This window comes from Lagopus muta, chromosome 17 (assembly GCF_023343835.1).
Source record: "Lagopus muta isolate bLagMut1 chromosome 17, bLagMut1 primary, whole genome shotgun sequence".
NCBI lineage: Eukaryota > Metazoa > Chordata > Aves > Galliformes > Phasianidae > Lagopus > Lagopus muta.
Window position 1 is genome coordinate 993,594 of NC_064449.1, and position 15,116 is coordinate 1,008,709.

The 15,116-nt window shown below is 39.5% G+C and overlaps 1 protein-coding gene across 2 annotated transcripts in view; it reads right to left on the reverse strand.

The window, feature by feature from the left end:
- MED13L (mediator complex subunit 13L) overlaps window positions 1-15,116 on the reverse strand; it is a 180,347-nt gene that overhangs the window by 26,454 nt on the left and 138,777 nt on the right. For both annotated transcript variants that reach the window (XM_048964560.1, XM_048964561.1), the window contains 8 exons: window positions 12,861-13,083; window positions 11,816-11,921; window positions 11,346-11,470; window positions 10,251-10,350; window positions 7,406-7,626; window positions 4,267-4,469; window positions 1,239-2,185; window positions 597-776 (listed from right to left, as the gene is read on the reverse strand). In XM_048964560.1, the coding sequence (XP_048820517.1) occupies window positions 597-776; window positions 1,239-2,185; window positions 4,267-4,469; window positions 7,406-7,626; window positions 10,251-10,350; window positions 11,346-11,470; window positions 11,816-11,921; window positions 12,861-13,083 (2,105 nt within the window). The remainder of the gene's footprint in view (window positions 1-596; window positions 777-1,238; window positions 2,186-4,266; window positions 4,470-7,405; window positions 7,627-10,250; window positions 10,351-11,345; window positions 11,471-11,815; window positions 11,922-12,860; window positions 13,084-15,116) is intronic.

Sequence of the window (15,116 nt, forward strand, 5' to 3'; positions counted from 1 at the left end):
CACTAGCAGAGGGAACATGAGACAACAGAACAGAGGAAAAACAACACCTAAGCAAGACTGTGTCAGAACTGAAATAAGCTGCAAGAAATGCCCATCTAAAGGTCAGTCATTGTTATCCAAACATGCACATACAAAACCTATTTTGTAATGCCTATTTTTGAGAAGTATGGATTACAACTTGGAAACTGCCATACCTTAGTAAACAGGAAACCTTAGAATGAGCATACCTCTATGGAGAAACTATGCATTTTTAGTATTTGGAGGGTTTGAGCATTGGCTCAGGAACCTCCTCTTCCTTTATTATCTGGTGCAATTTTAACAGCTTCCTCTCTTTGTGTTATGTATATACAGTGCAAGCCAAAATACAGACTCAGCTCTCATCCAGCAGCTCTGCACAGTGTAAATGTTTATTGTCTTGAAGGACAAAACCTCCACTGCAGTATTCAAGCAATGTGCTGCAGATGGCATTTAAGACCATTAAAATCTAACCAAAGAGCCTGCTGTTCATAATGTTTTTTCCAGAACAAAGTGTACCTCCATTTCTAGAAAACTATACTTTCATTTTATCTGTTAAGCATATCACACAGCATTCATACCATAGGTTCCTCGTCCCGCCATCTTGTGGAACTGCTGCCATGTGAGTGGTCCCTGCACGTGCTGGATGTTCTCCCAGGTCCTTCCTGTTCGCTTCTTCTGGATGGCATCCTGGAGAAAGGGCTGCAGTGACAGCAGCATACGCACCACATCCTGGGAGGAGAGCATGCTGATGTCCAACACTACAAAAGACAACGGAGCACCCATCATTTCCAGCAAGGAACAGAAAGATTCCTTTTGAGGTGACAGCATTTTTTTTCCATTTATTGTTCCTTTGTACTGCTCTTCACAGTGCCCATAAAAGCTGAATAACTCTAATTAGCTTAATGGAATTTAATGTGGTGCTTTATGAAGCCATTATGGAAATAAAGCTGTCCTAACAGTCCTTTTCACATACCTTTCAATGTTAGTTAACACTGGCTGTCTCCACTTTAGCTTTGTGAACTGATGCAAGTTCTGAGATTTAGATCACTGTCTCTAAATGCTAAGGACAAGTGGACCACTGTGGTTTTCTAAGTCATTTGTAAAGCTTTCAAAAACCTACTTTGATTCTAGAATGTTTTCCCACTTTGTTTCCCACAAAAAGTTAAATCCCTATTGTCAAACACACTTCTAAAGTTCAAAGAAATCTGTTGGATCCATACCATTGCTGTGAGGCCAAGAATGCACAGTGGCACTTCTTACTAGGGCTTCATCCACTTTCCCACCAGTGGGGTTATCAACATACTGCCTGCCTTGCTCAAGGGCATTGAAGCATTCTATCCAGGAATCGTTACTGTCTGCCTGCAGTCTGTCATAACTCCAGTTCATACATGGGAGCGTCTGACGATTATTGGAGGACATGTAATCCAAGCAGCTCAGAGATGTGAAAGGCTGCGTGTGCTGATTCTGGAGGAGGAGAAGGAGGCTCATTGGAGGTTCCTGGGTCCTTCTAGCTCCCTCTCCCATCTGAGAGATCAAATTACTTTGACATATCATCAGTCGTCTCTCTGCGGCTTGGCCAATGTCCGAGGTCTTGCCAAAAATATCCAACTCATCCTCAATGAAGAGCCCAGAGTTGTAGCCTAGTTTACGGTTCATAATAGCACTAAAGCCACAGGTGCAACGGTACTGATCCTCATTAGATGAATCTGGGATGTATAACCCGACATCTGCCCCTTTAATATTCATGTTGCAGGCGCATATACAACAACTATCAAAGTTACGATCTTTGAAGATGTTCAGCACGGAGTCTGAAAGAATCAACGTCACGTAGAGGCTGTGGGCTTCTGGGATGGGCTGAACAGTGGCTGGTTCCACAGAATTGAGTGGTCGTGTTGTAGAAGGGGTAGAAGCAGGCGAACCTTGATCTGTGCTGTCATATTTTACAGATCCTTGACCGCTCGCAGTCCCCCCACCTCTGGGAGTCCTTGGGGTCCTGGGAGTGCGTGGGGTAGGGACAGAGAAGCGGGGAGTTGCTGGTGATGGCAGAACTCCTGCTCCACTGTTGCTGGCCGGAGCAGTGCTATTGAGCGTCACTGGTGTGTTCATCTGAGGAGTGTTCATCTGAAGATAGTCTTGGTCAGCCAGACTCCCAACACTAGGCACATTGCTACAAGGAATACAAGAAAAACAGTCATACGCAACAATCTGGTTGGTTGTGAAGACTGATTTCATCAAAACTTATTTTTACATACAGAAAGTCGATGAAAACCCGAAGGATTCACCGTAACTGCAGGAACGGAACACTGTCAGATGTTGTGCTCATAACTTTTCATGTCTCTTTCAACTAAAACTGTAATCCTCGCCTGTTTCTTATCAGTATGATAAAATGGGATCACCTCAGGCACTTAACCCTCTTAAAGATTATTCTCATGGGATAAAACTCAAATGCTCTTTAATAGAACCTGTAGATAAATTACTAAGTTTCCAGGATATTCATTTATTCTTCTAGGGAAAAAGAGAAAAAATAATACTTTTTGTTATTGTTTTAAGCACAATTATATGTAAAAAGATGTACAGCAGTGGAAATTAAGGAAGTATTTCAGAGTAATGGAAATGTTACCTTATTTTTGAAATAGTTTTCAGAAGTAATGCAGCATGTGGCATTTATATAAGGTATTGCCTAGTATGTAACTGATAACAGCATTTCAGGTACTACAGATACAAATGCCCATTCAGAACTACACAGTCTACAGCACAAAATGACACATTCCATTACAAACCTTCAATCCAGTAAAGCTAAGAATCGTGTTTTCGGGTTACCTCTTATCATCCATGATTTTTATTACTTTTGTCATTTGCTGCCAAACTTAAGTGACCAAAGCACAGTTTGTATATTCCCCTGACATTCACCTTCTCTCTGCAGTGATTCTTTATATCAACTAACAGGTAACACTGAGCCAATCAGTACAAAAATCTTCACTTAGCTCTTCCCAAGTTCCTAACAATTTGTTCATTTTTCTTGTAACATCTTCGTTACATATTAGGGCAAGGAAAAAATCTAAGGATGCAGTATGTCTCTTGATAGAAGAATGAAAACAGATCTTTCACGTCTGTTTTCAGTGGTATTTTATGAGTTATTTAAAAGGAGTACCACTGTAATGTTCTCATGTCATTAGCAACTTGAAAAGGAAAACAGTAAAGACCAGATTTCTTAGATCATTTCATTACCTTGAACTGGTGCATGTCCAACTCCAAGCAAGAGGAAAAAAAAAAATGAACAAAGGTTTGAAGGAGCTCTGAATCTGAAGTATACTGCATGCCTCAGACTAACAAAAAAAGATGACCTAGAAACCTTGATTGGCAATCACCACTCTGTTGGAAGCCTGCAGTAAAAATTTTCGCTCTAATTGGATTTATTGAAAACGAAAGGTTTTTTTCCCTCAACAAATACCTGAAATTAATAACTTGCTCAGGCTGGTGAATCAGTCACTATTACGAAAAAACCCTGAGAATTAGATTGCTCCCCAGGCACTACCAAGACTTTACAATTTCTTTTTTGCAATTCTTTTGAGAACACTGAAGGATCCTTTGGAGCTGGAGAAAGACTGATTTAAAGATTTATAGACTGATTTAAAGACACAGGCTACTTCCTCTAGAAAGCAGCGCAGTGCAAGCAAGGAGACCTTTGTACCACAGCATGCCTTTTAAAAGATTTTATAAACCTAACAGTGGAAATCCTTCATAGCTTTGAAGATCTCCAGCAAATAATTTCTTCCACAAACATTACTAATTTCTGAGAACTGAGTAAGGAACACAAGCTTTTATGTTAAATAACAGTGACTGCTTATAGGTCATAGCACTCTGGAAAGATGTGGTATCTTGTCTTTTGGTATTTAGAAAGAGGAAGATGAACTGCATCTGATCATTTTATTTCCTAGCTTTACACTGCATTACAGTATTTTCCTGTCCCAGAAATTGCAGTTAATTCTTGTTCATTTGTAAGAGTGCACTGAACATATGCTGTCCTAACAATTTCCAGAAAATGTTCTTAATTCAAATGTTCACACAATCACAATTCTTTGATCTGAAAGAATAACAGATTTGAAAGGTTTAAAATGCAACTGCAGGCTGTTTTATGGTTCTGGTGCTTAGCTAAATACTCATTAATATACTCAAGAGATTTCAATAACAAACTATTTGAAGTGTGGGGATGACAAACTCTGTAAGTCCCAACAACACAGTACTTACTTGTAGCCATCTCTAATGAAAGTGGCTGGTGGCAAAGGAAGTTGTTCAATTTTAGGAGGAACAGCCCAAGAAGGCCTGAAAACGCAGGCATCTGGTATCTTCAGAGGTAAGAGGCACTGACTTGGCAGTATCTTCAGTGGAGCAAATACAGAGGAGCCCACAAAAGGTTGAAATGATGGAACTTTGTGCACATACGAAAAATCCTGTAACATCCAAGTGACATTGTTTACAACACCACGGTAAGGTTGAACTTTACGTTTACACAACTATTTTTCCTTAAACTTGCTGTACCGTTTGAACCCTCTATAATTGCATTTTTCCCCATCATTAAGTATATTTATTCATTCTACGAAACATTCAAGAGCTGATCCTTCAAGGAAACTCAGCTGAGGCTCCTTGGTACACTAAGATACTGTATGGCTTTAACTAACGCCAGCACATTTCCCAGTTGGACTACACTCATTAAGGATGAGATACATTTGAAAGGCACTGAAATATTCACATTATCTAACTTAAGGCATGTACTTTATGCACTTAAGAGGTTGATCTTTTCAAGATTTCCACACTCACAGTGGAGAGGTTGAGTCACATTGTGAAGAAAACTTTAAGTCAGCCTTTAAGTCAGCCTCTTGGAACAACCCCCACATGGGGAATTAAGATAATCCAACCAGTAACAGTGCACTCTTTACACTAGCACCACTCCTAGTATTGGTCAGAAATAATCAACTAAACATTATATTAAGTATGAATATAAATGAAGTTCAGTCAAGCTGGACTTCCAGTGACTGTTATGCTTGTTTGCAGACAATGATGACAAGAACTTGAGCCAGAATTTCTAAAGCTATGCCATGTTTCCTTCAGAAGAAAAGAACTAGTCCTTTTGACGCACTACTGCAAAGTAAAAATAATTATTGAAGTAACAGCAGTCTCTCAGAATTGCAGCATTTAACATCTCATTAGATATTTCCATTTTTCCCTTACACCTTGTACAGCGTTGAGAGATGAGAAATGTGTGGATTACTATCTCCAGCTGCTGAATACTCAGCAGAAGAAATCTACTTACATGTTCTCAAAATGATCAGCAATGGGTTTAGGTGCTTGTTTCCCCCACTGGTGTATATGAGCAGGTGTGACACACTTAAAAGCAGAGTAAACTGTGCTTGTTGGAGATGTTATCAGGCAGAAATAAAATGTATAGTTCAATACTCCTAAAACTTTGTGAGGGAGACTGAAGCACTTCCAACAGCAATGACACCCTAAAATCTGTTCCCACTCACAAGCTTTCAGCTGTCCAAGTCACAATACAGATTTTAAATCCAGGGCCAAATTATTCTAGTTTTAGAAAGTAGTTTGTTTGGAAAACAGAATAAAACAAAGCAAGGTCTGTTACAAACCCTGCCATAAACTTTAAACTTCTATAATTGTATACAAATCTGTAGACATCCGAACTACACAAAGATAGTGGACAACAGCAAAGCCTTTAGGAACAAGCTTTTTCTCATCATGCCTTCAAGTTATCAAGTCAGGACAGGAAGAAGAAGAGGTCTTGCAGTAACAAAGCAGACTTTCCAGGTGGCTGGCTGTCTTCACAAGGGGGACACTACAACTAACTTTCTCACACTTCTGACTGGTCACAATTTGTTTCTATACGTAGAAATAATCCTCGAATACAGCAATCTTACTTCCAAACAAGGACATACCTGAATGCAGAAAGTCACCCTGTGGTTCACCTGTGCTTTACTTTCAGTCAGTCAAAGTTATGCCAGAGGTGCCATGCAAGAAAAATTTCTCATTCACAGCTGACTAAATCATATACACTTAGGCAAGATTTTGTTTCAGTGTTCTCACTTTGAGTTTATAGCCACTTCTAGTCCATGCAACTACAAGCTCTGTGTGTGTATACCTTACTCAGCAGTGCCAATAACTAAAGCAAGTCCTCAGCTACTGCCAGCACTCAGGGGGAGCTGCTGCTGAGGAAAGAAATGGCTGCAGAAAGAGAAGGAGATTTGGGACTGGCTGGGTCTGAAGGAGAGGAATCAAGTTTTAAAATCAAAGGTTAGGGAATACCAGGAAGACAGTTCTTGTGTGTATCTCCCTATTGAATATCTGTGAACAAACAAGCTTGCACTGGCGCAGAACAAGGAAAAGCACACTTCTAAATTAAAAAACTCTCAGCCTGTATGCATGGAAATATGATAAAGATAACTTCTGATAAAAAATTGGCCAAAGAAGTTAAGAAATGCAGAATGCACACAATCAGGCAGAATGATTTTAACCTACCTGATGACCTGCGCTAAGGATGGAACAATGAAATACAAATCAATGTAGACCAGGTGCTTATGTTAAGTCTTTTCATGTGATGCTATGGAAAAATGGATACATCTGGATATGTAAAGCAGGGGAGGTGAGTACTAGTACCCCACAGCAGAGTCCCCATTTAAAAATACTTCTTTACTCAGATATACTATAGGACTCAATAGAGGAGTAACTATGTGACATTACCTGACCTGTGTTATACAGAAAGTCAGATAAGAATGGTCCCATCTGGCCTTAAAACTTGTGAAGTAACATCAGCTGAAGAAGAAACAGAGCAAGTTCAACCCCTGGGCTTTCTCAGTGATTTTCAACCCTAACCAAAAAAGGCAACATTTCAGAGAGAAAAAGGCAGCCTTTCTACATGCATGATTTTATCCCAGCTGCATCCCCAGAGACTGGCAGCAAGGAGTGGCTATACATAAAAGATACAGAAAAATTATCTGAAGAAACAAACCATTTAAAAGCTATGTAGTCACAAGTACCATGTTTTTCAAATAAGTGCACTCTTTCTGTTAGGCATAGGGCTCATTTCACATACAATACTGTTTGTTTCCTGAGAGCACCCAAAAGCATTACAGACTTAAAATTACACCTATTATATGAACAGAAAAGTACCTACAGTTAAAATCAGAGAAACAATTACAAGCTCTTTTACTAGAGAAGTTTTTGGGTTTTTTTCCAACTAAAGACCAATACAAACTTTATATGGCTCTAATTCCCACTTGTTAAAGTAGCCTGCTAGGCACACTACAGGTGATTTCTTTATAAAAATCTGAACATATGAGGGTGAGATTATGAAAACACCCTATGTGTGGTATGTTACCTTAATTTCTTCAGGTTTAGGGCTACCTAATCCATCTTCCACCTCCATTTTGAACTCAGCAAGCTGTGTTGGAACCATGCTGACCATGGGACTTTCCATCATTCCCAAGGTGGTTACTGTCTCTGAACTTATTCCATCTTTATAACTCATTACTGGGGAGAAGGCAGGGTGTTGTTCTAAAGAAGGTGGTGTTGGGAACATCCTTTGGAGATCTGCCACAGCTAAATAGGATGAAAAAATGCATCGTTAATCATTACAATACCAATTCTCAAGAAAGCCCAATAAAACAGAAGGGGTTACTCACTACTAGCTCTTGTTCTGTGGGTTAAAACCTAGTAAAGACTCTACAGACTCAGTACAGTTCTGACACCTGTATAACTCTAGGCTTAGAAGTTAATTCCTAGGGATGCATTCCAAAAATTCCTAGGGTTGCTTTATAAACTTGATGTTCAGCAGAAACAGCAAATTGGTAGACACACAACTTTAAACATACAGGTTTTTTTTTAAAAAAAACCCACAAATATATATACATATATTTTTAGCAGAAAAGATTAAGTGATGTGAATGGAAAGTTCATCCTAAGAACTGCTACTAAGGAGACAGAATAGTTTCTTCTCCCTTTAGGGCTGACACTGAATCTCAAAGCAGTGCCTTTTAGAATAAGCATGCACTTAGCTGTGTTTTTCCACTGACATACAGTCACTGCAGTCTCATTTGGTCCATAGCAACAAAACTCCTGACAAAAAAGATAGGCTACTGTTGCTAATACAAACGTTTCGGACTGGAAAATAGTCAATTGTGGAAATCAAAACCAGCGAAACATAGTCTCAAAAACTAACTGGAAATAACAAATAAAGTAATGAAATTAAAATTAGATAGAGTATATGAGTACATACACAAAGAGCAAACTGTGTTTTTGTAGGATGCTACAACCAGATGTCCTGTCTCCGCTCTTAACAGAACCAAAAAATCTTAATTTTGTTCTTTTGTGCAAAGAGATGAGACAGCCAGCCTCCTATTTAATTCTTCAGACAATATGGAACAGTTTGAATGGGTGAAGTGCCCCCAGAAATAGAGTTTTGATGGAAACAGCAGTGAATGCTGAACCCAACTGTTCCACAGCCTGGAGCAGCAGAGTAAATTAATTGGCAATGGCTTGTTCGTACTCGGTTCCTTTTTTCTTTCTCAGTCTTACTGTGAATGAAGACTTGAAAACAACTTAGTGTTGTCCTGATAAAGGATTAGTAAATGTTGAAAACAGCTTCAGTGGAATGGAAAAAAACATTTTCCACCCAATGCTAGTACGAAGTATAATCTTCAGGATGCCACTTGGATGAAGTGTTGCCTCTGCTTCTCAAAGAGAAGTGTGCTTCAGGAAGCAGAGAAATGGGACAGGAAAAAGGGTTAGAACACAATGTAGTCAGTAGGACTTTATTATGGTGTATAACGCATTTCATTTCCCTGCAGATACTGCTGTGCCTGGACAGCTGGTGTCAGGGGGGAGGGCTACAGAACAGAAGTGGAGTGTATCTATTTGACTTATTTCATGCAGCTCTACAGTATATGTTTCGCTCATATTTGAGCCCCAGTTAGCAAAATTCTGCAGTGCAGAGTCATAAAAAAGTTTAATTACAGAAAATTCCCAAACCCGACAGCAACAGGCTAACTCTCATTATTCATTTTCATGTGTCATGCTTGAAAAAGATTTGCATATTTTAAAAAGCTATGGATCAACTAAACCTGTCAAAATCCAATCTCTGTGTACTCCAGACTTGTACATTTGAGTAAATCAGCACAGCTTTTATGGGTGCATAAAACTCTGACTCATCTTCTTCACACTGTTATTTTTTTTTTCCCCTCAATTTGTCCTCATTACCAGATAAAGTTAATGAGAAAGCATTAAAGAATGATTTGCAGGGAGATTTGATTTCTGCTTGTAGAGGACACAATAATCAAGCATTCTTCCTTCTCGCTGCTAAGCAATCCGTAATTCATTATCTGACTGGCTGGTATCACACTGAAATTCTCATCTTCCTCTTCCCACACATGCAAACACTTATACATACAAAAATCTCAGGAGAAATGCTACTACGTAAATAATGCAAGAAAACCCATACATCTCAAGAGAGTAAAAGCTATAATTTTCAAAACCTGTTGGCACAGTCCTTACAAAAGAGTCCTATTGTTTTAATCTGCATAATATATTTCAGTATACAGTTCTATTTCTGCATTCCCTGCACTTACCCTGGTTTGTGCTACATATGTAACACCTGCACAAGCACCATTTCTACCATTAACATCCCCAAGAGGTTTACAATGTGTCCTCAGTTAGAAGCCAGTACTTCTACTGTACTCTAGGTTCCTCCACACCTAAATTAAATCCTGAAGGTGATTTTAGCCTGAATTCATTCTACATCAAATGCATCCCATACCTTACATTCTGAATAACTGTTTAAGGAATGATTTACACTAAAAGATGAGGTACTGGTATGAATGAACAAATGAGATTAAACATTGGTTTGAGAATACAAGGGCAGTTTCTAAATGAAGATTTTTAACAGCTCCCTTCTGTGATTGTATTATAAGACCACATTGTCGGAAGCAGAGCATCTCAAATCTCTGTAGGCACATTAAAAATGTATGTCTATATCACCACCCAGTGTTTCCATTAAAATACTCCTACCCTATTTTACTGTTAGCATCTAGCAATCACAGAACAAAATAAGCACACTGGCTTTGAGTTGTGAGTAAGTGACACTGCAAACCTTCTACAAAAAAGGCAGCTCGGTAGCTAACCAGAAGATTTTAACTGTCAAAAAAGTGGAAATCAGTTGCTGCTACTTACTTGGTGGGTAAGGTACTGCTGTTCTACCATCCTTCCCCACTGGGCGCTCCTCAGATCCCACCGCAGGCATTTTTGATGACCGAAGAGCTGGTGATACAGCCTAAAGGCAGAACAATTACATACCATACTAAAAACCATACGAAATAGTAGAAATCAAAAGCTATTAGAAACTGAAAACACTCTGAATGAGATTTAACAAAAAACAGCTTAAGTGCAGTTTCTGTGAAACCACAGAACAGGAAGAAATGTAAATAAACTGGTGTACTTGGAAAGTACTGCCAAGAACCAGACGTTAGAGATTTAAGCCATGTTATCTACTATCAGTCCATTTAGGATCCTGCTTTGTAACATTATGCCTATATTAGATTAAGCTTACAAAGAATCCTGATTACTTTCTTCTGGTAATTGATGTAAATCTGCTTTTCCCTCTATATTTCCTGATTTCCTTTTGTATCTGCTGATTTTCTTCCTCTTTGCAAAGCATAAGCTGCTTACAGGCATAGAAAGGAACATGCTTCCCAGAGTTACTTGCATAGAGCTGAATTTATTTTGATTTGGGCACATTCTCAAACAAGGTAAAAGAACAAATCATCGGATAATGAAACTAGGATCTTTTCCATAGCTCTAAGAAACAGAAAATACTGACAAAAATTGAAGACACTAAATTAGATTTAATACAGTTAAGAGGCAACTGCACTGCTTTACCTCAGGAAGCAATCTTACAGCTTGTCTCTGCATGACTATGACAGCAAGTTAGCTGCATTTTCCTCAGAGTGTACTGGTTCCCCAAGTGACTGAAAAACCATCAGATGAGACAAGCTTTGGTGTTACCTAAGAGATCTTCTAATATTCCCAAACTGTATACAACCATTTATCTTCCTTATAGAATCTCCTTAAAGGACTCCTCCCCTTGCTTTCAATTCTTCCTTACTAAAAAACAAAACAAAACAAAACAAGCTTGCCTGCCTGGAAACAGTTTGTCCTATCTATTAGGGGCAATTGCTCCATGCTACGATTGCAGCATCCTTCTGCCTTTTTATTTTTCCTTTTGTCAGGATTTAAGTCTGCAGAACGCTCAATCAAACAAAGACTTACACCAAGCTCATCTTCATCTGAATTATCAAAGATGTTATCCAGATCATGGAGTGATGGTGCAAGATCTGTCACCTGTGTGAGGCTACCAGAGCCTACTCGGCCCGCAGCATTGTCTTGCCGGGTATCTATCAGGAAGAGAGGAAATAATCAGTGAAAAACAGGAGCAAATTTTAAATCTCACTCTAAAGAAAGAATCAAGAATCACTGACGACCCTTTTCTACGACGTAGCCTACAAATAGCCTGGCAGCAAGTTTTAAGCAGTGACAAAGAGTCAATTGGGAATAGCTACAAATGTAGCTATTGTTGAGCCTTATTATTCTAAAAATTATTATATTGTTATAAAAAGGACAGGTGGAATCAAACTCCATATCAGAAGCCGTTCGTAAAAGTGTTCAGTGTATGATCTTTTCCTTTGAAATTTAATGGTGTACCCTTGAGTATTTTTGCTTTACAGAGTGCTTTTACTCACCAGCCTTAGGAGCAGAACTGAAAATAGACATGGCATCTTTTCCATCAGGAACTGGTGTAGAATGACCTGTTGTGGGGATTTCCTTGGTTCCAATTCCATCTTCTGACTATACAAAAATGCACAGATTTTTTTAATGGACGTTAATTTAATCTATGTAAGAGGAAATGTTGCACTATTGGTTTTCCTATGTCAAGCTAAACCCAGAGCTCTCGATTCAATATTTTATGAAGCACAGAATGTTTTAAGAGGGAAGAGAACACATTGGTCTGCTGTTTATCTGCATGCCAGGAAAAACACGATGTAGTATTGATTGTGATGTACAAAGGACTCCATACACAGCAGTTAACTTCAACAGGCTGTACAGACATTTAGCCACCTCAATTTCTCTAGACAATACATCTACAATGTTAAGCATGGTCACTACCTACAAGTACAAATGAGTGCATAGCCTGAGAATGAAACAGCTCCGTAATGGATAAGATATGTAAGAAATACCATCTTTATGGGGCAAGTGATGGACAGTGAATGGTGATCAAATTGTTTTGGAAGATGACCTCTAAGGAAACATTCAAACCACATCCCCATCACAAAGTAAAAAGCTAAACTAATTTTGGGCAAGGGAAGAAAGATGGATTTGGGCTGAAGAGATCTAAGCTTTGCAGCGAGGTTATATGTCAAGCTGAAGAAAGTAAGAAAAATGCCCAGCAAGTCTTTTTGTCTCTACAAGTGAATATAAGGCTTGAATTATTTTACTTCTTGCTGGAACACACCGCTGGTCAAGCTGAATATATACAAAGAGAATGTGCTCCCTGCAGCAGCAGTTTTCATACAGAAAAAGGTTCAGAGGGATGGCAGCCAAACAGAGGTTCAAAAATACCATACTTAAATGAACTTTCTTTCCTGTGCACCTGTACAGGAAAGAAATGCATAACTCCTTTAAGTTTGACCTGTGCAATGGGTCTGTGTCCTCCTGAGAGCTGCACGACAAATACTGTGCTATGTGATCATTACAGCGTTAATGATAAAGACTGGATTTCCATGTTACCTTGTTCTTTTTCAGCAGATCTTTTTCAGCCACAAGTTTGCATTTTTTATTGCCAGTGAAGCTGTACTTTATATCACCATCTTCAAAAGTGTAAGGATCACTAGCATCTCCTAAACCTTCTCCTGGTTGTTGTATTAGAGGCAAGGGGTCAAGATAGCTCAGTGTCTGCACCGGTTTCTGTTCTTCCAAAATCTTAAACCGTTTATTAGGTTGTGCTAAGAGCCTGAAAGCAAAAATAAGCAAGTAAACAAATCCATCACAAAACAAAACATGCATATCTTTTACAGCAGACAAAAATAGCAGCTCTTAAGATCTGTAGGTGTCACACACAAATACAGCCCATGTCTCACTCCTTGACAGAGAAAGAATACCTTCTTCCTCAAATAAGGGATGCATTTGCCTAAGTTCAGTATTAAACCCAGCACTGTATCAAGAACATTTACTTCAGGACAATGAGAAAGGAGTAAAATCTGTCACTAAATCAGAATACTTTGAAGTACACATGACCTTTTCAGCCTAGGGAGCTCCACAGTAATTACCAAAATTAACACTGTCATAATTCAAAAAGATTGCCTCAATCAACTTTAGCTTAACCGTTTTCACTAAATCCTCTTTGCTGCACTTTTTTTCCATTGCCAAAATGCAGAAGTAATTTTAAGCCTGCACAAAATCAATTCAGATTCTCAGGCTGAAGTTGACATGAAATATCTTCACATATCTTTACATACTGCATCCAGGCCTGGGGCCCCCAGCACAAGAAAGATGCAGAGCTCTTGGAGCGGGTCCAGAGGAGGGCACTAAGATGATCAGAGGGCTGGAGCACCTCTCCTATGAAGAAAGGCTGAGGGAACAGGGCTTGTTTAGCTTGGAGAAGATAAGGCTGCTGGGAGATGTCACCGTCCCCCCACCTGGGGAGGAATAACTGCACACATCAGTACAGGTTAGAGGTGAGCTGCTGGAAAGGAGCTCTGCAGAGAAGGATCTGAGTGGACAGCAGAGTGACCAGGAGCCAGCAGTGTGCCTTGGGGGTGTCCTGTGGTGCATTGCCAGCAGGTCAAGGGAGGTTTTCCTCACCTCTGCTCTGCCCTGGGGAGGCCACATCTGCAGCACTGTGTTCTGGGCTCCCCAGTTCAAAAAAGGCAGGGATCTGGCCCAGCAGAGGGCCACAAAGATGATGAGAGGCATGCATGGAGCATCTTCCTAATGAGGAAAGGCTGAGAGCCCTGGGGCAATTCAGCCTGGAGAAGAGAAGGCTGAGAGGGGATCTGATCAGTGCTTATAAATATCTGAAGGGCAGTGTCAAGAGGATGGGGCCAAGGCTCTTTTTGGTGGTACCCAGTCACAGGGCAACGGGTACAAACTGGAGCACAGGAAGTTCCATACAAACACAAAGAAGAACTTTTTTACTATGAGGCGACAGAGCGCTGGAACAAGCTGCCCAGAGAGGTGGTGGAGTTTCCTCCTCTGGAGATATTCAAGACCTGCGTGGACACTGTCCTGCTCAACCCCCTGTAGGGACCTGCTTTAGCAGCGGGGTAGGACTTGATGATCTCCAGAGGTCCCTCCTCAACCTTGTAATTCCATAAATAGTAAACTCCTATCAAGTGCAAAGACCAGGTACTGGCTTCACAACACTGATGCCATTATAAAAACAAAACAAAACAGGATCATTCTATAATACTATATCTGTTATTATGTCTAGAAAGTGCAATTTTAAAACCATACAATTGGACAAACCACACCGAATTGCCTCTACAGTGCAATAAAGTGCATCTCACTTGCTATAACCAAATACTTATGTAGCTGTAAGGGTGCATAACTGAACACAACTTTTGTTTTTTAAAATGATCAAAAGACATAAGCGTAATAGAACTCTTATATTTGTTCATTTACTTTGATGAAGGTTTTTAAAAAGATGCATCGGTTGTTACAACGTACAGCAGAAATCCAGATGAGAAAAAAATAAAGCATACTACAACAGCCCATTCCTACTTAAGCAGTGTTAACTCCAGCATATACCATCTTTAATGCTGCAGGGAAGCCTTCTACTCGTCGCATAATTTTTTGGAGGAGCGCATAAATTACATGAGAAAACTGCTGTTAAAAATCTCTCTTCATTAGTCACCTTCCTACAAAAATCCCCATTAAACAAAACTACCAGAGACAAGTTCTGTCTTCTACACTCACATCATCCCTCAGGTTTTGATGCCACAACTGAATTCAAAGCTTACTACTGAAATTAGAATTTAATCATGG